Consider the following 24400-nt stretch of genomic DNA (forward strand, 5'->3'; position numbering starts at 1 on the left):
TCAGCTGAGCACCATACACGCCCCCACTTTGGTCCAGCCATAGTGCCTCTAGCCCATAGCCCCAGGCCCCTGAACCCACACCTCTCTGTCACCTAACCTAGACCCATTCCACTCTCCCAGGGCCACCGCTCTTCACAATGAATCCTTTGTGAATCAGCACTAGTTCACATAATGTAGGATTGTCAGTCGCAACAGTCCACAGAGCAACTCCTCCCGTTAACCCTCAATAAGGAAATGACCGGGAGACAAGAGGCCCAAACAAATGTCCTTTTGTGGTCACAGCATGAAAATTATGAAGCCAGCATAAACTTATTCTTGTCTCTGAGGTTTCTTAGACAATAGTGGAAATACTCCATGGGAGTCGTTGAACAGAGTCCCAAAGGGAGGCTGGACAAATCAGGGAGAGATCCAATTTCTCCAGTCTAGCGTGTGAATACTGAATCAGCAGCTGCAGGTAAAAATTTTAAGCTGTCATAACAATCTTTACATGAAAACTATGCAGTCGCATCATTTATAAACACTGTAAACTGTGGGATTAGATACATGCAAGGCTACTGTACTGGAAAATGTATGATTCATTTAATTCAGTTAATTTCCCAATTTTAGGATTTTGTTTTACTCACAGGCAATTCAGGTTTGGCTCAATTTTTACAATTAACAGGTTATGAAAATAGACTCCCTTCTTAAACTGCTCATGTCATGCAAAAGCAAGAGACAGAAGCATTTTTTTACTTTGGATACTTCAGGTAGTACATTTTCATGTAGTATAATATGTGCATGTGTTAGGTTGGATACTAGAATTTCAAACTCGATACAGATACCCAGGAAAATACCATTGAAGATACCATGGGGGCAAAAAATTACAACTATAATATCAGACAATACTATTTCAAGATTTCGGATGTAGCACAAAAAAAACAAAAACAAAAAAAAGAGGCAAAGAAATACCTACAAAGTGTAACTGTAGGGCGATATACACTTTACATATATGTTTTCAGCTGCTCCCTAATATCCCAAGGGGTGACCACAGCCGGATGACTTTACACAGGATGTAATTCCTTATGCAACCTTCCTATTTATGCAGGCTTTGGACTAGCACTAGCTCACAAGATAGCACATAAGCTTGGGAGCCCCTGAGGCTGGGTTTGTGCCTATTGGATAATCACTAATAGTTAAAAGGCTAACATGTTTGTTGGCCAGGTTATCAAAGCGGTTTAGCACTTTCACGGAATGGTCTACTGAAATCTTGAAATTCCTCAAAATATTCTGTTCAGTTTTCTTATTGTTCAAACACTGCTCATGTGTTCAGCTGCTAGTGGCTGGAGGGGTTGTGTGAAGACAGCTCTGTTCATATCAGTAGTGATGATAATTAATATTCAACACAACAGTAATGTTGAGTACTGATTAGTATCCAAGGAACAATTTGTTCTGATAACCTAACATTTAAGCTTATTTATGCAGGATGTGAACTTCAAACATGGCAAGTTGTCCACTTATTGGAAATGACTGCACCATTTGTGTGAACATTTGAAACTTGCCAAGCCTCCAAGCAAAGATAATATGAAACTTCTTCTACCGTTATATGCCGGAGCACTAAATAATTCTACAACACAATCAATACCTCAAAATAATCGTCTGTTAGCTGGCACTGAAGAAAGTGCCAATGACACATCCTCCTACTAATGGCTGAAAATTGGTTGGTGGTCCTCCCTTTGTGCTCAGTTAATTTGGGAGTGTGAGATATGTGCAGATTTCCACAACTGACTTTGTGAGCAATACTAGTACAGCATCCAAGTAACTGTAGATAACTTCATCAGCGTGAAAGTGCTTACGCAGTCAAAAACAGCAAGTGAGGTTATTGAGGAAAACAATTAAAGACAACAGCAACTATTTCAAGTTGTACAGTCGGAAAGAACAAGGGGTGCTAATCATTAAAACCACTGACAATATCGCAGCCAGGATGCACTATTCTGCTCAGATGCTGTGTGGCAATATGGTGGTATTCATTAGAAACCACATCTGTTTATATAATGGTAATCAGTGAGTTCCATACATATCTTTGTGCCTGGGCTTCCTTTGCTCACTGCAATTCTGCAGCTAAGCAAAACAGCCCATTCTCCCTTATGACACAGTGGGAGAAATATTTGCTTCTTTTGGCAGCTCACTGATGGTCCGCTTTCTTTTTTTCCATTGCGAAGCAAATTCTCGTCCTCTGCCATCAACATTTTTGGGTTCGATTGACTCGTTTCTGTTCGTGGAAAGCGAGAGGCCGTTTGAAAATGACTCACGAAGATTGTGAGGTAAATTGCATTATACTGTGTGAGTCACAAGTTGCAATACATTTTCCAATACATTCAGTCAAGTTCTCACAATCAGCATAATTGCAACTAAATATGCTGCCAAGGTTAGCTACGAACACCTGTCCGTTAATTAGAAACATCTGTTATTGGTTACTAGGTGCCACTCTGTCTGCCATCCTGTGTGGTGACAAATTCAAATGCTATGACTTCACTTCTTGAGTTACATTACTCGTCTTTAGACATGTACCAGCAGGCTTCTTTATTCTGCATCCAAAGCTATTCTAGTTTGATCATTTCAGACACTGGAGCCAAAAGAAAAGCCGATGAACTGGCGCCGTTTCATCCTGATTCACGTGCAAAAGCTTGAAATCAGGTCTCTTCAGGGTCCATCCTCTGCTTGCTACAAATAACAGCAATTATGCGATAAATTTTTCCATAGCAACTGAGAACAACAGGAGCAAACACACATTTTTTGATACCAGTAATCGAGCCAACAACCAGCTGCAGGGAAATATCCTCAGGTGCTATATGGATGGGACTCACCTTTAGCTGTGCTGCAGAGGACCAGCAGAGGACCATCAAACCACCTCCTTCCCAAGCACATAATCATCATACAACAACAGATATACATTGTGATCATGCTAGGAAATAGAGTTGAGAGATGTGTCACAGGCAACACTACAATCATCAAGTCCAACAGCCTCTCGGTTAGGTCATTTTACCTCCGTATTAAGACTGCTTTCAGCAGGCACAGTAACAGCCCCCTCTGTAACACTACTATATCCACTATAGGTCTGTACTCCAGCTAAACATATAGATGGATTAAAACAATAACAATAATCAAAATAAACCATGTGTTATAAAGTGCAGTCCTGTCAGGCATTCTCAGATACACCTCATCCCACTGGTATGCATTCTGGACTTTCAGACGGTAACGAAGCAACAGAGCTACAGCGGAGGCTGGAAGAACACAGCGCTAACACACAATATTATGTGAAAAAAAAATGAACAAGAGCAAAGGAAAAACCACAGCACACATTTCACACATATTTGTAGAAGATATTTCAGAGAGGGTTGTGGGTGGCAGCAGCGCTTCTCTTCTTATGGAGATGGTGAGAGAATGTGGGTGGTTTAATGCTGTGTTAGGAGGCCAGCAGCCAACGAATGCAGAGGCGGAGGAAGATGAGGGTGAGTAAGTGATGATGAAGACCTTTCTTTTTTTGCCGCTGCTTAGTACAGCAGGATTCTCTTCAAATGCAGGCTATGATTGCAATCGGTCAATCAAGTGCAGTAAACTACAACTATGTGAACCTGATCTCCAGCTGCCCGTTATGGTGGCAAGCCAACAATAGAATAATAAAAACACATGTAGTCACACAAAAGTCAAACAAGGCATTTACGGTAACGCAGCATCACTCAGCCAGGAGCTGTTGGTGTGACGCCTGTAATAATGACTACTAATAAAAAGCAGCAAAAGGCAGAGTGTGAGAAATCTGTCAGCCTATGTTGAAGTGGTGACAGAGTTGATGGGCTGGCAGCAGAAACAGGTGCTACAGTCGAGTTGTGTCACGTTGCCTTGGCTGTAAGATCTAAAAAGTTGTTGTTAGGGTGTGTGTGTGTTTACCCACAGATAACACCTTTTCTTTTTCTCCCAATAATCTTTGTGAAAGCTGCCCCTTTCTTCTCTGAATCATCTCAGTGTCAAAAATCATTATTTAATAATTTCTCATCTGCTCCTTGCCGTCTTCACTCCTTCTCCTGACTTATGAATGGAGCCTGTTATGTCTACTCACTGCTTATCTGTTCAGTTTATACCCTTCACTTGAGGTTGTAGAGACGGTGCCAAATAATTACCCTATGTGTGAAGGGACTGCATTGGTTTCTACGATACCAATCTCTAACCGAGAAGGGCTTTCTCTGCCAAGTCCACTGTCTCATGTCATACCTTCAATGAAAGTGATCCAACTTTATAACAAAATCTCCACCAAATTTTATTAAATTTGACTTTGCACCTTTTGCATACTCCCACTGACATTGAGACAAAATCATCTAAAAGATACCTCTGTTTGTCTGAGTAATAGGATGACAAACAAAGAATGCAAAGACTGTAAAGAAGCTTTTTTTGTTGTTCCACATGCTCCTGTCAGCAAAGTGGATCACAGAGACAGGAAACTGACCTTATGTAAAATCTTGGGTGGCTGGGAGCTGAATGCACAAATGCATGTCACATCAGTGCCGCAGTTAGATCCTAAAACACATTCATCAAGCAGTCCACCAGCCTAAATTCATTCCAACAGCTACTCTCCCAAATGAATGCTGGAAGCCCAGCGCATTAAGACTGTTTTGCAACACTGCTATTATCCATTGTTAGTCTTAAATGTTAATGATCTTAATCACTAACTTCTAGCACAGTAAACCCTAAAGCCACAGTTCTGTGGTCAGCTTTTGGCTCCAATGCAAAAACACAGCACTTGTTATAAGATTACAAGTTGCCTCCAAACACAACTGTCTGAAATGCTGCTGCACGCCATGCAGTGCACTGACACAGCACTTTGGAAAGTAGGCCAAAGTGAAAAGGTACCCGTTCTATGCTTGGTCTTCTGATGCTGTTGCAGTCTATAATAAAAACTTCTATAGTCACAGAAAAGGTTCATAAATACAAATAACTCAATTAAACAGCTAGTTTCTGCACCTTAGTCAGCTCTATGAAGAAATTACAGAAGACGTGCAGGGAGATACCAAATAATTCTTCAGTCCAGTCGAGGCAGAATTTGCCCATCAAGCCAAAAGGAATGGAAGGGAAAATGGAGGAGGCACAGGAAAATGTTTCTTCACTTAATTAAGTTAATACATCAACTGTGGAGCTAGCTTTTTTTCCCTACAAGGATGAAAAGCAGCGTAATCAAAACAGCAGTGACAACAATTTCAAGCAACGAAGCGAGGATTCATCAGGTAACAAAACTTTCCAGATTTCTTTATGCGTTCTAGGACCAGACACCATTAAAACTAAAGCACCATCTGGTCATTGTGACAGGCCAAAACAGTCAGCCATAATAAAAAAAAATTAAAAAAAAAAAAAAAAAAAAAAAAAAAAAAAAACTGCTCACTGATGATGAAGGCAACATGTTTTTTCCACAAAGCTATAAGTACTGTATTACAAGAACTTTTTAAAAATTGCATCCATGAGTCATTTTTGATAGCTAAAGTTACAAAGGAGGTGTGTGCTTGTTGCCTTAAAGCTGAGAGAAAGCACAGAAGAGAGAGGACCACACTGAGGGTGCAATCGCTGGAAGCAAGCCAGAACACGGCTGTTGGAAAAGGGCATTTTGGGCCAGCTCCTGAGGAAGCTGGAGCAGGTTATTAAAGAGAGAGTCGCTCACCCAACAACAATTAGCAGCAAGCCAAAATCTTCAACGCCACGTAATGTAGGTTTTATAAGCTTGAGCTAATCATTAAAAGAGGCCCACATAAGTAAAAACTTCTACTGGGAGACATTTTCACCTGTATATCAAACATACTTGAAGCTGAAAGTGTGCACCATCACATATGAATCCTATTCTTATCCTGTAATTGTAAGCAGTGACCAGACGCAGCTCTGAGGCTGCACTTTTTAAAGATACCTTTGCTGCAAAGCCCTGACATTAACAGGTGACAGGATTGCTGGGTCACCATGTTGAGGCAAAAGGTCAAAGGTCACCTAATACAGCTGCACCTGTCATGTCTCTGAAAGACATTCAACTGCAGCTGTGGCCACTACAGGCTATCCCAAGGCAATGGCTTCAAATCTAAGGCTAGCCTACAACTGAACTTCCAACTGAGGTGCTAACCAAATCAAAAATTACAGTTACAGGAGGTTTATTTTAAAACGTGTGTCCAAAATGTATCTAGCACAAAAAAAGTAATCTAAATATATTGGGAAGCATTTTTTGGTTTGGTTTTAAATGTATGTTTTTTACTTTCACTTTGCCTGCCAGTGTCCCTGCGCCACCACCACTGAACATGCAGACCTTCCCACTGTTTTATTAGTGCCCGTCTTGGAGCTAGCTAACCTCTCACCCTGATACTTTAAATGAAATCTTTTGTCAGTGTCCTGGTCTGGTGTTTAGAACAAACTGAGCGAGCAGTCTGCCAGGCCCCGTTTGGCTTTATAGAGCAGGGAGGGGTTTAGGGGGGGAAAAGAGGTTACACAATACTGGTGGTTGCTCTCCCCCAGCACAAACAGTTTATTTGCCAGACAGAGCTGGAATGGAAGAGAGAGATACAAGACAGTGGCAGGATAAGTGAGCGGTAAAAGGACGGGAAAGTAAATTGGACTGAGTAATGTATAAGTGAAGTTCTTGTTTAGCCAAATCCTCCAGGAATAAGCCTTTTTCTGGTTAATGAATGGCTGGAAATCATTAAAAAGTACAAGAGAGTGACTGAGGGAGGGTTGAAACGAAGGATGGTAAAAGGATATTCTGAAAACTTTTCACCACGGCACAGTACTCGTCCACAGTCAACCAGAATTCAACTAAACCTCCTTCACATTCGCCAAGAGAAATATGACACAAGAAAGAAAGTGCAAAGTCACAGTCAGCTAAAGTCCCACATAAACACAAAATGGAGACCTGGCACACTTTTAATGATCCTGTCAACAGTCTCACTCACTCTCTCACACACACACACACACACACACACACACAACAGTGAACGCCAATATAATCACTATGGTATGCCCTGAACTCGAAGTTCAGGTCGCTGCCATGGTAAGCGAGGTTCTAAATCAGTATTCGAACACCATCATTGCTGTTGATGCCCAAAATCCCACACAGTCCATGAAATAACAAACAGTAGTCCAACACCCTGCATAACCTTAATTATTATAATCTATTCTCACACAAAGGCATTTAACCGTGAATACCATGCGATGCACTAAGGTTACCAGTACCAATATGGACACAGTGGCACAAAATGTGTTCACAACTACAACAGCAAAGTGTCTTTAAAAAAAAAACAACAACAAAAAAACAAAAAGTGTTTCACTTCAGAATTTGCAATGATAAAAGTATGTGTTTGCTACTTTACATAATAGCTTACACATAACCTACCCCTCTAGCAATTGTGACTGCGATGTGAGTGACATATATTTTGGCATAATTGTAAGTCCATCTTTTGTCGCTACAGTAATTTCAGCGCCATTATTTGCATTATTATTTGTTATTATTTATTATTTATTATTATTTGCATTAAACCATCTGGCTGTGGAACACACAATCACTATGAACAAAGGGAAGCTAGTGAGAAGATATGAAAATATAAAAAACTTTAAATTACATTTTATATTTAAGAGAAAACAACTAATATTAGTCAATGAAACAACTAAACACAAATAAAAGTAACTGATAGCAGCTCACAGCTAGGCTAAGCCCACGAGTTTAATATTTAGAGGACAGACTTGGTCCTGAGCCAGTTACAGGATACTGCTGACTGAAGAAAAGGAAATGTCTCAGAGTATTTATATCCGCCATATCCAGAACAATGTGGTCACTAAGACAGAGACAAAAACTAAGGAGCAAAGATAAGAATACAGATGGAGAAATTCAGGCCAAAAGCATAACACAGAGCAAGACTGGTAATATATTAACTGAATATGCAGCCTAGCCCATCTTTCCTAAGACCCTTCACCGTGTTTAGTTTAGTTGAGTCATACTCTCTTGGTAATAGCAAACTTGCATGTCAGCACTCAGTTGGAGAGTGCTCATGCATCTTTTCGTATCTTTACTGAACACACTGAGCAATCACAACACAGGCTGGAATAAGCAAGCGAGTCAGGTGTTCTACGAGGTTGGAAGACTGGGTCATAGATTAAAGCCTCCCTAAAGAAACCAGTGTGGTTACTGACAGTCTTCTGTTGTGAGTCATGCCTTAATCACCAGTTTTCACTCGATGTTCATAGAAGCATTTCAGAGTTGTGAAGTGAAGAAGTGACAAAAAGATTTTAAACAATAGGACCCATTGTCTTCAAATGACAAAAACATATTTTCACGCACAACACTTCTGCGATTATCTCCCATGGACAGAGAGACAAAGGTGGAGAGAACGAGTGAGCTACAAACATATATCAAAGCCAGCATATTGCTGAATCTATGCTGTGAGGTATGAAGGCATTTCTGAAGGCCCAAAAAAGATGGTTCAGCCTGATCGAGGCAAGGTGGACCTACTGAAGTGGCCAATAGGTACATAGAGATATTCAAGAAAGAAATACTCTATCCACATCAACAAGATGTGGTACTCGAGTGTGTGTGTGTTCACTTGGATTAACTGCCTTTAATGAGCTGAAACTAACTGGATCTTAGAGAGCGAGAGCAAGAGAGAGAGGCTGACATGCATCACGCTTGTTTAGTCAATAAGAGACATCAACAGAAAAAAAAAGTTGTGTCTTAGGTCATAAAGCTACAAATGACAAATCACTGTTGTCTTAGGATGATGATGCTTCTACAGAACAATGTTTTCATGGAAAAACAGTACTTTGAACCAGAGCACAGGAGTGGTGTGTTATTTAAAAACCCCATGCTCTCATTAACACACTTATTCACATAGCACTTTGTGCTTGTGAGCTGGCCTGAAGCATGACCTTACTTCATCATGCTGGCTATCGTCAGGCGAAATCATTCACAAAGACAGTGCTAAAAACTTTGTCTCCCAGCATTTGCATGGAAGTTTGCAAACACTCACCACTTCCCAGGTGTACTGAAACCTAGCATCACTTACAGGACTCCAAACCTGTGTGTCTGGGGCCTTAGGAATCAGTTTCACGCCCAGCCAACCAGTCGCGAGAACAAAAATTGTACCTTAATGACTGGTGGTTGCTATGCGACCACCAACCAGCCTTCAGACCTGTGTGACTGTTTTTATTGTAAGCTAGCTGTTGAGCCTGTTGTTTGTGCTTTAATGACTTTAGCATATACTCATCCAATTCCATCATCAAGCTATGAAATTTCAAATCAGGCAGGCCTGTGTTGTCATTTTTGGTTGGTTGTGCCAGAGCAACAATGCTTACCGAAGTTGGGCCCTCTTACTGTAGTGAAACTTTATCAGCCAACAAGTCAGAGCAATGATAAGATCTTCAGTGCAAAATTGGGAATTTAACTAGGACACAACAGGGACAAAAAAGAAAAAATCCCCACAAAGTCCCCATTTCTGCACACAGAAACAAAAACAAGGGAATTCTTGTTATAAATGTACCACACTGGGTGAAAGCTTTATGACTGGGGGTTGCTATTCAGCTGAATGTCAGTTACAGTGCTGCAGATCCTGATTATTACAAGCTGTATGAATTGCTCTTCCCATGGTTTTGTGGCTTTGTGCACTGGGTATAGTGACCCAACTGTAATCCATTACTGTTTACATTCCAGCAGATCAGTTCCTACTGGAACCATGGGGAAGGAAGGGCAGGGGTTAAATAAGACTCTCACGCACCATATCTCTACAAAACCAACATATGCCTAACCCAGAAACCATATTCAGTGCTCTAATATGGCGAGATTATACCACTTCTATCCACCAGAGCTGCAACCAACGTTTATTCTTGTCCCTTTGTGCTATAACGCAAACAAATGTACTTCATGTGGTTCACACTTCTTTCTCCACTCATTTTCTCATCGCTTGCTGTGAGTGGAAGACTAGAGCACCTCTAAGTATTCCTAATTTGATGGGGTGGGGTGGTAAAACTCTACTTATTCCCCCACATAGAGTGGCCTGGAGGCAAGAAACACAGCTCAAAAGCCGTGCCCACTCATCCATCCCCTAGCTCTCACCCCAAACAGACACTCACTGCGAAACGTTTAGATTCATGTTTCTCAGGTGCAAAAAAAGAGAGAATTTACGCATGTGTCAGCATGTGAAAAGGTTTTACAAGGCTTGAAGGCAAATACAGGCCGGGGCTCTATGGGTTCATGTCAGAGATTAAGCAGAGATGCAGCAGGACCTGTGCGTATCTCAAGTTAAAAGAATGCACAAATGTGTGGGAAATGGAAGGAAGTTTGTCTAAAAGAAAAAAAAAAAAAAAAAAAAACCCTCAGTTCTTGGACAAAGCTATGGGGCAGAAGTCCACTATTTGAATTCCAGTAAACACAGCAAATTAATCGAGCCAAGATGAAATGTGAATGACTTAAACAGCTAAAACATCATGAGAACATCATGTTCTCGTTGAATACGGCTGCGATACAGACTGCAGTCAATACAGTCTAAAGGCAAACGCAATCCAAGTGTATCTGAAAGGGTCTTTTGTGTACTGCAACTCAATAGGGAGCCTCACTTCATTCGCAGGTATACTGTGCTTGTTCAGCCTGGGATAAAATACATTAAGCGAACAGCGTGATAACACAACCTGCACTGTGTTCCCGCAAAGGTCTCGAAATACAATGAAGAAATACTGCACACAAACCACCCTCAACGTTAATAAGAGATTAGCAATGCACAAGCCTGATGATTCAGTGTGACCTCAGACATCACAACACAAGAGTGATAAATTCCCAAAGAGGAAAGTTTAGATCACATAATGAAGAGCATGTTTCAGTTAGAATAGGTTATCTATCGGTCAAAGGACGTTCACTGGGTGCGAGGTGATGTGTAGGGCATTTGACTGCACAGTGAAGGTTATTAGAGTATGAGTGTTGATCTTTCTGACTCTCGCTGTCATTAAAGCAGCTTTCCTGACAGTTTTTCTCATCTACATACCTGCCCTCACTCTGACGTGATAATGGATCTGGTGTGAGAGGCTGTTTCTCTCACCACACTTGGACAACTTCAACACACAATTATGTAATTTGTCTTATTTGTTTTTATGTTTAACTCAAACTTATCATAAACCCACCTTCTGCATCTGTTCTCTGCAAACAAGGAACACTTTAATAAAGAGCTTACTCAGAACTTGCAACACCTGTTCCAGACGTGTCCTCTGCTCTCTAGTACCCTCTTTCACAGGCACACACACACACACACACACAGTCCAATTCAGCCTTGCACATTTGTTCTGATGCTGTATCTGATGTTTTTGTCCACAGCCACAGCAGAAAGGCTTGCTCGACAGAGCCTAGAGACAACTTCAGCGCTCAAATCCGTGCTTTGCTTCCAGTCTGTTCTGTCCTATATCAGTCAGGTCAGAGACCTCTAGAGCTCTCAACAAAACTGAGAATCTGCCCCATGCATCAAATACCATGGTAAACTGCCGGTGGACAAAAGGGACAAATCGTGTTGCCTCAGCAACGCTGCCTGGACAAAACTGTGTTAGTCTGCTTTTAGAACAATCCAGCTGGTGCATTCAGCAAATACTGGGGACTGAACTGCAAGTGAGCTTGCTAAATAATTATGTCTTCTCTCCATATTTGCAAATACCAAATAAAACAACACATATTCTGTGAACTAGTGGCACATTTTCAGCTATTCACACTCAAACAGCAACAGTAAACAGTTCTCTTTATCACAGTTCTCTTTATCGTTTTTACTGCAGCTACATTTCCCCCCTCTCTTTACCACTTGTCTTGTGCACATAACAGCTCTCCAGAGCCACTGCTGCTCTTAGCAGAAAATCGTGGCAGTGGTGTGTCATGTTAGCTGTTCACTGTAGGTGGGCAACCCCAAATCAATGACTTCAAGTACTGTGCTCCCTCCCAGGTTTTTGCTAGTCCATTCCTTTCCCACAGAGCCATGCCACATCCTGCAGGTTGGAACCTCAACCCATCTGGGTTTGGTTAAGCCAAGACAGAAGAGCCATAAAAAAAAAAAAAAACCAGGCTAAGAGCAAAACAGAGGGGCACCTCCTCATTTACAATCATAACGAATGCTCCCAAAATTGGGTTTTGATGTGGTTTAGAGGAACGTTATACTGGCAAAAGCTGGCAAACTTTAAAAATCAATTTAGTTCATCTGATCTTAATGTTGACCAGTGTTTGCCATACAGACTACAATAAATCAAGAATATTTTGCGACATATTTTACCATTTTCCCCCCTCTTTAACATTTATGGACATCCTCTAGCTCTTATTTTGAAAATTCAGTCACTGTTAAACAGCTAGTCCCAACTTACCCTGTGTTTTGTTACCATACTAGCTTTCTGATCTGTTCAAGCAGTCCTGATATCATTCAGCTGCTCTGAGCATGTGAATGAAGACCTGACTGGAAACAAAGCAGAATACCAATTTGTTATCTGTTGTCATAAAGTATGTAAATGATTAATATGTTTAAATGTAGGTTCGCCTCCTATCACACATGCACATTTGCAAATGGATGGATGCAACGCCCTTACTACTGCTATAAATACAATCTAATCTTTGGAAAATAATGATTATTGTGGCTCCTTGATGTGTTCCATGCCAAATATTTAATTGTTTGTAATCTCAATACTAATCTAATTGAAAACAGCCTAATAACAGTGTCAGATATGTACACCATTTAGCCAAGTTTGTGCAGCTCTTTATTCAACTGAAAACAATTATTCTAATTAGCCTCGTGTGACAAGCGAGGCTCTATATTTAGTGGCACTTGATATTTCAAGCTCCAGACCCTTATTGTCCCTATACTTTTGATCCTCCACTCAGAAGAGGGATGAAAACACAAAGAGTGACATCCAGAGAGAACACTGAACGGAGGGAGGACATCCGCCACTTCACTTGTCTCTTCCTCATCATCTATGTTTCTTTCCATGTCATCCTCCTCCTCCATTCAGTGCCTCACAAACGAGCCTCAATATGAAGAGCACATTAGGGCCACTGCAGGATTTAAAAGCTATGTTCAGACAGATTTTGTTAGCCAGTGGTTTTATTTTATTCCAGTAAAAACAGTGGAAATAGACATAATTTAAGGTTGCTCACGTGCTGTCGTGTGCATGCATCTCAAGAGTTGTCAACTATATTGTACATGATATATCGCTGTACCTGGGGGGGGAGAGGGGGGGATAGTATAGTAGTTCCTGTAGTAGTGGCTGTTGCTGGGTAAAAATGTGTGCACAAATCTTCTAGTGATTCTTTTGGCTGCTAGCAGATTGCCTGCAGTTTTTCACGTTTGTCTGCAAATACTTGCTAACTACTAGCTGAAAAAGTGTGAGAAGAAGCTTCGCTTTAGCCAAATGTTTTTTTGTTTTGTTAAATTGGTGCAACTCTTACTTTCAAGGAAAACCAGTCCGTCAATGCCAGTCAACCTACAACCCAGCATTAAGCTAGCAATTGTCATGTGTCTGCAAGACTTCAACTGTGAGAATGCAATAACTGTAAAAGGACTTAATATGGGGAGAAAAAAAAAAAAGAAGAATGCCACACTGCACCCCAGCACCTGTTCCCTTTATTACATCAAACCTCACACTAGCTTTTCTACTAAAATACCACAATGTGAAAGGGTCAAAGTCAATAAAACAAATACCGTTTCATCTACTTCTGCTTTCACCTCATTTCAAAACACATCCTACGCTTAAAAAAGGCTGTTGAACACTGCTTGGGTCAATCAATATTCAGCATGCCTACATCTTACAGTGTCAATAAAACCGACAAACTAGATTCCTGAACCAAGTCGACTACAAAACTCAAGCTCAGACAGAAAGTCTACATACTAATTTTATAATTACTACATAGATTTTAGTCTACTGACTAAATATAACTCGGTGATTTAATATGTCAGTCAATGAGTGGTTTTTCCAGTCTTTCCTTTAAGAACAGGAAGTAACCACGGGACACCTGCACATCAAGTGCACAGTGTAGTAACCACCTAAATAAACACACAAAGCTAGGTACATAACTTTGAATGTCAACACCACACGCTCATTCCTTTTCACACTACTGTATAAGCAGGCTTAGTGTTTAGCACGTTCACTAAATACGTGGTTGTATGGAACAAAGGACTAGTGCTAACCATGTGTAGGCTGCCTCATCAATCTCACATTTTCAGCACTTGCATCAAAGTTTTTCTTTGGTTTTAAAACAACTAATTTTGCACAGAAATCATGTAACTAGCATTTCTTGTCAGATAAACTAAACTTGCAACTAACAATGAAAAAAATGATCACACTTTATTATCATCTTACAATAAATACAACTTTATTACAGTAACAATTGCCACTGTAAATTATTAAATAGTAGCCAAAGCCTCTGGTTTAACTCAAGTGAAAAGAGAGCAGTCCTTTGATGTGAAGCAGGAAAAAGAAAGAAGTGAACGTTTTAACGTCTGTTCCCCTTATGCGTCAAACTGCTGATGGAGTTGTTTGTTTTCAGAAGTCAAAGAGAGGGGGAAAAAACTTCCCTTTTATTTATATGCTGCAAATTTTCAATGTCATAGTAGCAGCAATGAGGTGAACAAGGCTGTGTAAATGAGCAGATCATGGTGCATTATAACACAGATACACTGAACAGTATGCTGCTGTTTGTTTGAACCATGCTTTGGTTGTTTAGACTGTGCCACCAGCTATTAACGGTCACAGACAAGCTTCAGAATATGAACAAAACAGGCAACAAAATAATCATCAGCTGACAGGAAGGAAGCTCACCATTTCATCCAGAGCATAGCGAAGTAAGCCGTGCTCGTAGAGGATAAAGAACCTCCTCTGCCATTTCTGTAACAAGACAAAAAAAACAACAAAAAACAAATCTGTCATTACGGACATGATCACACAAAAGATATCAAACCATAGTCATTTTATATATATATAAAAAAATTTAAAAATTTTTTAAAAAGAAGCCTCACAAGAAGTTGTGCCAGTATTTATCATATCAATCATTACACATTTTATAACTCTGGGCATGAGAGTCAAACACAGACTTGTGGAAGGCCAATAAATTTCTAAAGCCTGAGATTATTTTGCTGGATCTAGAAACTCCAGTGAAAAGCTTGAACACACACCTTAGGGTATAAAGACCACACACGCACGCGCGCGCGCGCACACACACACACACACACACACACACAAGTGCAATCAAGTTTTTGGAAACAGTTGCTATACAGCAGTAAGCAAGTAATGCTGGCACACTTTCCTCTTACGGGACATCACAAGGCTTTCAAGCTGTGACAAGCTGGACAACATTTTTATCAGCATGCATCAGCTGCATTCGCTCATTAAGATTTCAGATAGTTGTAAAGAAAAGGAAAACAATTTGAGGAAAGAAGGCCTTCATATATAAAGTGCAGGTGTTATCGCAACAAGAGCTAAGTGGATACAGACGTTCATAAGAGAAGACGAGATTACACTGCTGATTAAACTGTAGGATATATATGGAAAGGCATGCAACTGTGAAGCGCAGTATCATTAAGTACCAGGTTAGCTGGGGGGGGGGGGTAAGTCTTGGTTTGAATGGGAATCCTGTCAGTTACAATAATACAATTTCCACTGATATTCATCCTCATTGTCTTGATCAGTTCTCTTCCACTGCCCTCATATCTTAATGTACCGCTTAGTCTCAGTGTTAAATTTCCTGGGCTCCTATTCTAACAGGGCCTGGTGCATGAAATATTGAGAGCTGCTCTCTAACCTAAAAGGCCACTGGAAGGTCTCAATAGGGGGGCCGAGAAGCCTCACAGGCAATGTTAAAGGGACATTGCAGTCCACAGATGCTTTTTAAAATAAACCAAACCAAACAAAAAACCAAACACGATATATTACAGGCTACAGAGGCTGATTATAGAATTCCAGCCTCACTGTCACAAAACAGAGCCAGACCCCTCCACAACCTGTTAAACTAAAGTGACCCTAAAACGTGACTCACCTGAGACATCAGCGGTTTTCTGTTTCTCTGTTATTTGTTTCAGTGTAAACCTGACAAATGTGCTCACGTCAGCACTACGTACAAGCCAGCAATTATACCCCCGCAGTGAAACGCTGACTGGGAGAATAGGCAGAACGCATCACTGATGATGTCAAAGCAGCGGCAGACTGTTGATAGTAGATCCAGAGGTGCTTTTCCCAAATCTCATATGGAAGCCATCAGCGAGGCTGTGAGAACTGAGACCTTTCTTCTCCTCCCCCACATTCTCCGCAGTCCTCTTTTTGGGATGCACCACCACAGCATATAATCTGGCAGCTGATAAACGACGGCTCCGATTACACGATACTGCAGTGGTAAGAGTTATTAAATGAAGTCAATATTAGGCTCATTATTTCCTAACAATGAGGCTTCACTGACAGAGGACCGAGATTCCCATAAGAATCTGCTGATTTCATGAAGTAGCCACTGAAGCCACAACAACAAGAGCTCTTGTTTATCAAATGAGTGCCAGAATGGATAAAGGAAATTAAAGGGAGGAGTAGCCACGCTACTTACCTAGCACTCTGAGCTGGTAAAACAAACTTAGAACTTTGGTGGTAAACAACATAGCTTTGCCTAGCTAAATGGGGTGAGGGGTCTACAACTGTAAGCTTATAACCAAAACAAAAATCATCACAGACAAGAAAAATGGATAATGGCTATGCTGGGATTTCCGCCAGTGGATGATGGTCAGGGTACACCCTGGTAACTAGACAGCCATCTGCACTCTCAATCCCTCCTTTGGGCAATTTAGAATCACCAATTACCCAACAATCATGTCTGGACTGTGGGAGGAAAGCGGCGTACCTGAACAGAAACCACGCAAGCACATCAAGAAGCTCCAGAAAGGCTCCAATACAGTCTCACAGCAGTTTGTGAAAAAAGGCACAACCTTTAATCCATAGATACGTGTTACTGGACATAGATTTCACACTTTTTTTCTTGGTCCTCAACAAAACTTTTCATCAGTATCCAAATGTGACTTGACCTTGAGCATAACTTGGGCAAAGACCTGTTAGATGATCACTGTGTGCAAGTGTCACTAAAATCAGTACACTAGGATGACAAGTTTCCCCTAAGCTTCTCACACCTTGGGTGAAAACCTATTAGGTGACCAACACTGTAAGAGGAGCAGCATTTCTTGCCAACAGTGGACAGACGGGCAGACAGCGGATGCCTCGCCATGCCATAACGTCATCTGTCAGCTCAAAACCAAACAGGCTGCTCATTTTTCCTCAAAGCAGTTTAACAAAAAATCAAAACCACTACACCAATCAACCATTCAGACGAGCAGAAGCTAAACACAGGGGGGGTTAAATGGACCTCTTCTCTTGTAAAGAGCGCCAGTTTCTTGCCATGAATTTCTGCCAAAACTTCCAAAAGAAAGTCAAGAAGAGGTGAAGTCACAACATAATGCTCTCTTCTAAACACAAGCAATCTCACCACCAGCAAAGCTAAACACTTATGAAACCACTTACCCGAGATCTGTGTAAGGGATTGTCAAAATTTGTTCCCTCCGGTGCCAGAAGCAGCCATCCTGCATATATAGGTTTTGCCTGGTGAGTGGAAAACACAATGACAGTGTTGGAAGCAATCATTAGCATAATAAATAACTGTCTAATTATGGGACACAGAAGTTGATCCTGCAAGTTGAGACCACATACTATGACCTATTTAAAAACACACGCACACACTCACAAACATGTGTTAAATAGACATTAGCTGCCTTGACTTTAGGCTACACTCGCCACTTGGCTTTATTCCAGAGCACCATGCTGCCCTGAAAAAAAAAAAGAAAAAGGAAAGGCTAACACACACACACAGTTTTTCTTCTGATCCTCTAAGTGGGTGGACTGGTGGGTGGTGGGGGAAGCAAGAGGCAGAAGTTAGGAGGAAAAAAACCAAAAACAAACAAACAAACAAACAAACAAAAAAAAAAAAGCAGTGGATGAGAAGCAGAAGAGAGAATTAGTGCCGAGCTTTTGTGGCTACAGATTTGCAATTCAAACATGTACTGAGAGACGCAAGTTGGCCTGGCAGTGTTTCTTAAGTTGTTCTGGTACATGCTTGAACTGTAGCCACGCTAGTAGTCAGCACTTGTCTGCCGAGCCAAGAAGCCCTGCATAACCACTGCATGCATACTGCGTGCAGGAGACCTTGCTGAACTTGATGTTTACATTAAGATCTTACCTGCGCCTAAAGAGCTTATCAAATTAAGCGTCTTACATAAATGCACATGTGCTTCGTCCCCCAGCCTATGAAACAGTAGCCAACCAATCTGAGTCAAAAGAGCTTGACATATCCAGCTGTCTGGCACTTCCATGTCTTTCAATCTGAGGTTTTGATTACAGTCATAACTTCACCCTATGTACGGCCGAGCATAATCCACCATAAAATCCTCTTTTGCTTTGATTACATGCAGCACAGCACATTTTCCAGCTGAGTGACTGTGTAAACAAAATGACATAACATTAATTTCCAAGCACAAGTCCAAATTATAACCTTGGACCGTCAAGAGTTTGAACAGACTTGCAAGAGAAACATTCAGACACTAAAAATGGAGGGGAAAAAATGCAAGATGAAGGCAACTGAAAGAATAAGAGAGTGGGACACTGTTGTTGTGTATTGTTGTTTTAATGCCCGTAGGGAGAAAAAAAAAAAACAGTTTAGAAAAACATCTCATCTGTCCTTATAAGACTTGACAGCAATGGCAAGTCCCCCCTGAGACTGAGAAATAAGCGTGATGAATCTAGGTCACTTTTTAGCCTCTAATGGTTCAGCGGTTAAATGTACTCATCTGAGCGTGTTCCTGTGTCTTCATTTCGCAATGCCCCCCACCTCACAACCTCTTATTCCATGTCATCATAAAGGATTTTAATATTGCTTCAATAGCCTGGGCCTTTAAGGCAAGTGAAATTGGAGAGATGGGAGGTCAGAATGACAGTTCTGGTTGAAAATAGATGCTCCGCTTTTCCATATTTTTTCTGTGCGTGTGTCTGTGTAAGGACTTAATATATGGACTACAGGGCTTCAAACCTCCAGCAACAGACAATCTAATAATCTTTAATAGCCATGTGAGGCCAACAAACGTAAGCCAATTTCTGTACCAACATCGTGGAGGACAATGATAGTGGACAATGTGTCTCACAGACACTGAAAAAGCATCACTTGTACAATCTTCAGACCTGAGAATGAGCCTTGATCTTTCCCATTAAACAAGAATCCCAAGAGGAATGATCACAATGTGGGTCAACAAAGTTCAGCATGACACCATACCACCTTCACAACATAAGACTCCCTGCTGGGGACAATGACAGTGAAATATCTCCACTAAAATAATAATAATGTTAATAATAATAATAATAATAATAATAATAATAATAAGTCAGCCTCGCCCAATATTAGTCCATGTTAAAGTAAACTTTACAGTTTCTTAATTTAAGCAATAGTATGGTTCAAACTACAGTTAAATGATCAAAGGAGACAACATAATCTGAAATAATTACAGCTCCTGTAAAAGCAGCTGATAGCGTTGCTCCTGTGCTGCAGGGCATGGAGCTGGGTGGAAGCCTGCGTGTGCATGAATTAGGGTCAATATGCGCCCTTGGGCTGGAAACTAATTATGTCCAATTAACCCAACCTTTGCACTTCGTGGTCTATTAGCACACGACAAGTCGTTTGAAATGAGCACATCAAACAGAAAAGACAGCAACCGGATTTGCACTCCCATTAAACGGCACATAGTAAGAGTGAAACGCAATGGAAAGTTGCTGGAGCGTTTGTTTACCTGGTTTAAGTCTTCGTCGTTGAGCAGATGCGACTCTCTGGGCTTAAAGCAGTTCTGGCATTTACTTTTGTTGAAAATGTTGGCTTGAAATTTCCGACAGGGATTGTCTTTGAGTGACATGGTTGATTGAGGGAGCGACACTCGATGAGAAAAAAAAAGAAAAGACTTATTTTAAAAGTCCGTGTTTGAGGGGGGAAAAAATCAGTTCTCACAGCAAAGACTGACGCGAGTTGCTGATGTACGCTTTCTAGAACAAAGCTATTTAACAGTGCGCAGTTCACCTGTCCCGAGGTTACCTGAGGCAGTGCGTAACCCCTCGTTAAGTGATATCTATATTGGTCATCTTGCGCGCGGGGTCGCCTCCTGCAGCTAAAGCCGAGCTGCTAACTTTAGTTTTAGCGTGCAGGCTTAGGCAGAACTTGTCAAATAAAGTCGTCGAAAGTACGGACAGATGTTCGCGTGTCTCTCTTAATTACGTCCTCCGGCGAGGTGTCGACGTCTCACAGGTGACGCTCCGGGCCTCGAGCTCGCTGCAGAGGTCCCGTCACAGTCTCCATCGGGCGGAACGGCTCTTCACTGAGGGGGAGGGAGTCCACTTCGGCCCCCCTCTCTGTCTTTCTATCAAACAAGTGATAGCGCGGTCATTGCCGTTAAATCTTTTTCTCGCTTCAGGGCCACCGGAACGTTATCAAACTTCGGAAAAGCCATCGACGTGGTTGTCATGCCGCTGGATGAATAGCGTCGGGTCCTGTTCGTCGTAGAGCTGCTCCCCCTCTGGTACTGATACGCAGTCTGCGGTTGATGTTTTCGTGCAAATCCTCGTTCGGGCCGGACATTCAGTCGGTGGAGAGGTGAACGGGAGAGAGTGGGGCTGAGAGACAACGCCTTCGTCCAATCGGAATAGATGGACACGCCCAAAATCCAGGCCGTTTCTTTCGTGGACCAATAGAAAATCTTCCGAAGTGCTAATATTTTCCCTCATGCTAGGTGGTATTTAAAGGCCCACTTAACTTCCGTACAAAAACTCTGATGTTGTTGAAATTGCCTGTGCTCATATTTGGCTGTGTAGGGTGAATCCACGTCAATATTATTCCATTATTGTACTAATGAAAAAACAGCTTGTGGAATACGGTTTGGTTTTTACATATGAAAGAAAAGTCTAAAGGTATACACAGAAATGGCTTCCTAATGAATTACTAATAAAATAAATGGCAGCAGGCCAAAAAAGGACACGGCACACATCATGCACTAATAGTTATGGAAACTGCACGTGAAAAGAATCTATAAAAGGTGTACAGGAGCAAAGCCTGAACTTAATGTGTATTACAATTTATTTTTATTATATACATTTTTTTAATAAGTGTGGCTTATATAGTGTAGTGGGCTGCACAGCAAGCGGTAATAATGCAACTTTCAGGCTGATGCTAATGCTACTTTATGGTGTTTTAAAACGTACATCATCATCAAGGAAAAAAAAATCTAAAATCTACAGCACAAATGCAAGTTAAAGTCTGGCAGGTGTTCTTATTTTAAACATAGACGGCAATCTTAAGGCTCCAGAGCACCATCTGTTGGTCTTGAATTTCAAATGGCCTGACTGGGATTTTTAGAAACGTATATATTAAAGGATATGTAGAGAGTGTGGAAAATGATGGACCTGGGTTGCGATCTGCTTGTGTTCCTCCTGGCTGCCATTTATTTAAGATGACTTAGTGCATTCTGAACAGGAGGACAGGCATGGGTTTGTTATTTGCACACAAAAGAAAGAATAGTAACTGTGCAGATATTTCTGCAGAGAAGAGAAAACCAAAGCACGAATGTCTGTCATCACCGTCAGGTTCTTTGAAGTGCACTTGAAAGCGAAGTGCAGCATGTTTTTCAGATTCCAGGCTGATGCTCCAGATTGGGAAAAACTGTGAACTCAGGGCACAAAATATGTGAGTTATTGCATAATGCTGTGTTTTGAGGCACGGTTTTATGTTTTTTGTTGTTGTTTGTAACTTGGAGAAAGAAAGAAATTAGTGTTAGTTAATACAAACCAGTGCTTGTAAGAAGTGTTTGATTTCGATTATGCAGCTTGAGGTGGTGGGATTGTAACACCAAGTGAGCACATATAGTGGGGTAATATAACAGCTGAGTCTGGGAGAAATTTAAAGCAAAAATATGTGTAATTATTCATTTAGGTCATTACAGTAAATGACTGAAAAACATTTTTTAAATATGTTCTCCATTTTAAACTGAAACATGCTTCTGAGTAACTAGAAAACAAAAAAAAATATGCATCCCATGAGTCATAAAACCATGACATCATTTTATTTTGAAAATGAATCCAGTATTTAGTGAAGAATTTGAAATCCTGGGACTGTTATCCAGAAAGAGTAGTGTTACTGATCCACAAAGGTTGACATGAACATTGCTGACTACTTGACCATTTCATGTGTGTATGTAGCACCAAGTCATAACAACAGTTACTGCATTGCACTTTATATAAGGTAAAGACCCTACAATAATACAGGAAAAAAAATCAGAAACCCCCAACAACCAGATGGCAATCTACAAGCAAGCACTTTGGTGACAGTGGGAAGGAAAAACTCCCTTTTAACAAGAAGAAACCACCGAAACAGGCTTAGGGAGGGGGGGGGAAGCTATCTCTCGCAAGTGGTTGGCGGTCAGTCTCTAAACACTAAATTTATAAGAAGGCAAGCAAAACAACCCACCAATAATGTTACTTTTTATCTTGTGTAGCAAGTACGTGACCCTCACGCACCCAAATTCTGAAGGGTGCCCCCCATCTGATTATTTTAGTGATCTGGACACACTTTGCTTGTGTGTCCCATTTTTTTGCCTGCTTTTGATGTTCCTAACCCTCTAAAGGTACTCAAAGCTACTACTGCAATTAAAGGAAACTTTCTTTAATTATTTCCTCACTTCTTTATTTTCTGTCATATGAACAAAAGTACTGGGCTACCTACACATTACACCTACAGAAACTGCTTTGTTGTGATGGTAATCCCAGAGAAGGTTTGGACCTCTGCAGTTACTGAGTCAGCAGTGTTGATGACTTTTACAGATTATGTGGCTCAGCATTCAGCGACCCAGCTGTGTCATTTTATGTGTCTTGCCACTTGGTCATTAAGTGACAAGCCTGACTTAATGACTAACTTGCTGAGGTTCCATTTTGATATAATACCACTTACAGCTGATCACTGAATATATAGGAGGGAAGACTTTTTACAAACTGGCTTTCTGTAACAGTTGCATCCTGTGCAAGGTTCAAATTCAGTGAACTCATTCTTTCACAAAAGTTTGAAAACACAGCAGCGGACAAAAACACTGTTTCTGACAGTTTTTTCAACTCTTGGCACTGTATGATGTCACTTGGAGCGCATATTAATATGGTCATCTCAGGCATACAGATCTATTTGTGAGGACATCAGACAATCAGAAAAGAGTTATCTTAAAGGAGAGGGAAAAGAAAATAATTTTAAGGCGTGAATCATGAATAGCTACTCTAGAGGACTCCAAGAATAAAAATATAGAGTTGGAAAGAAGCATAATGGGTTCCTGGTCTTGGGTGAGGAGCCAGTCAAAAATCTAGGGAACAATTCACTTTCTCTGGGATAGGGTTACTGAAGCACCGCCCTGGAGCCAGGCCTTGGGAGGGTTCCCAAGGGGGATTGCCTAGTGGCCAGGCCTTAGGTTTTTGGGCACGGCCGGGCACTATTACCGTTAAGTTATTACCATTAGGTCATAGTACCTGGTACCAGGTACTAAAATAATACCTGTTTGTGTTCCAAAGCGATCTGAGCTGGTACTAAAATGTGACGTCACGCCACCAATTAGCTGGTCAGTGGCATTAGTGAGTCATGAGAGCGTCTCCTTCACGAAAATCAAAACTGCCATTTTTAAAACCTGGCAATAAGCGAAAAACAACAACACAGAGGTCCCCGAGTCTGACAAAAACCCAGAGAATGAGCAGGAGGTATATCGTCGCCTCAGCGCCCACCTTTGTTGTAGATAGCGTTCGTGTTGCATACTAATTAGGTCAAGGGACGCACAGTTGCATTACTATATTAGGTGGTACTTAATTGTAATGGAAAACCAGTTAATCTGATTTGATTTGAAGTAAGGTTTTATCAAGATCTTAAGGAGTTGCTAAAAAGTTGTTTGTTTAGCTTAATATAAAGAGATACAAATGCATTCTTTAGATCGACACAACTGAGATTTAAATGCCATTTCCAATGCTTTAAGGATTATTTATATCAAGCTGTAATACTATATATGGCTGTTTATAAATTGGGGCCCTTCTATACATGTTGAAGCTTTCATCTGCTTCAGAAAAGAAAGCAGTGTTAGCAGATACTTCATTTTTAACTACTGCACAGTGGAAACATTAGATTAGTATAAATGTACAGTGGGGCAAAAAAGTATTTAGTCAGCCACCGATTGTGCAAGTTCCCCCGCTTAAAATGATGACAGAGGTCAGTAATTTGCACCAGAGGTACACTTCAACTGTGAGAGACAGAATGTGAAAAAAAAATCCATGAATC

The 24400-nt window shown here is 41.0% G+C and overlaps 1 protein-coding gene across 5 annotated transcripts in view; it reads right to left on the minus strand.

The window, feature by feature from the left end:
- Positions 1-20789, minus strand: part of LOC102194612 (myosin phosphatase Rho interacting protein) — a 52805-nt gene extending 32016 nt beyond the window's left edge. For 4 of the 5 annotated variants that reach the window (XR_001290652.1, XM_005753891.1, XM_013916134.1 and 1 more), the window contains exons 1-3: positions 19851-20789; positions 17542-17619; positions 14812-14877 (exon numbers count right to left, since the gene is read on the minus strand). Coding sequence is in view for 4 of the 5 variants with exons in the window: in XM_005753891.1 (XP_005753948.1) it covers positions 14812-14877; positions 17542-17619; positions 19851-19970 (264 nt within the window). In the remaining variant the exon portion in view is untranslated. The remainder of the gene's footprint in view (positions 1-14811; positions 14878-17541; positions 17620-19850) is intronic. The other variant, XM_005753895.2, reaches the window with a different exon arrangement.
- Positions 20790-24400: the final 3611 nt, after the last annotated feature.

Source organism: Pundamilia nyererei, unplaced genomic scaffold (assembly GCF_000239375.1).
Source record: "Pundamilia nyererei isolate P.nyererei 1_Seehausen unplaced genomic scaffold, PunNye1.0 scaffold00476, whole genome shotgun sequence".
Taxonomy (NCBI): Eukaryota; Metazoa; Chordata; class Actinopteri; order Cichliformes; family Cichlidae; genus Pundamilia; species Pundamilia nyererei.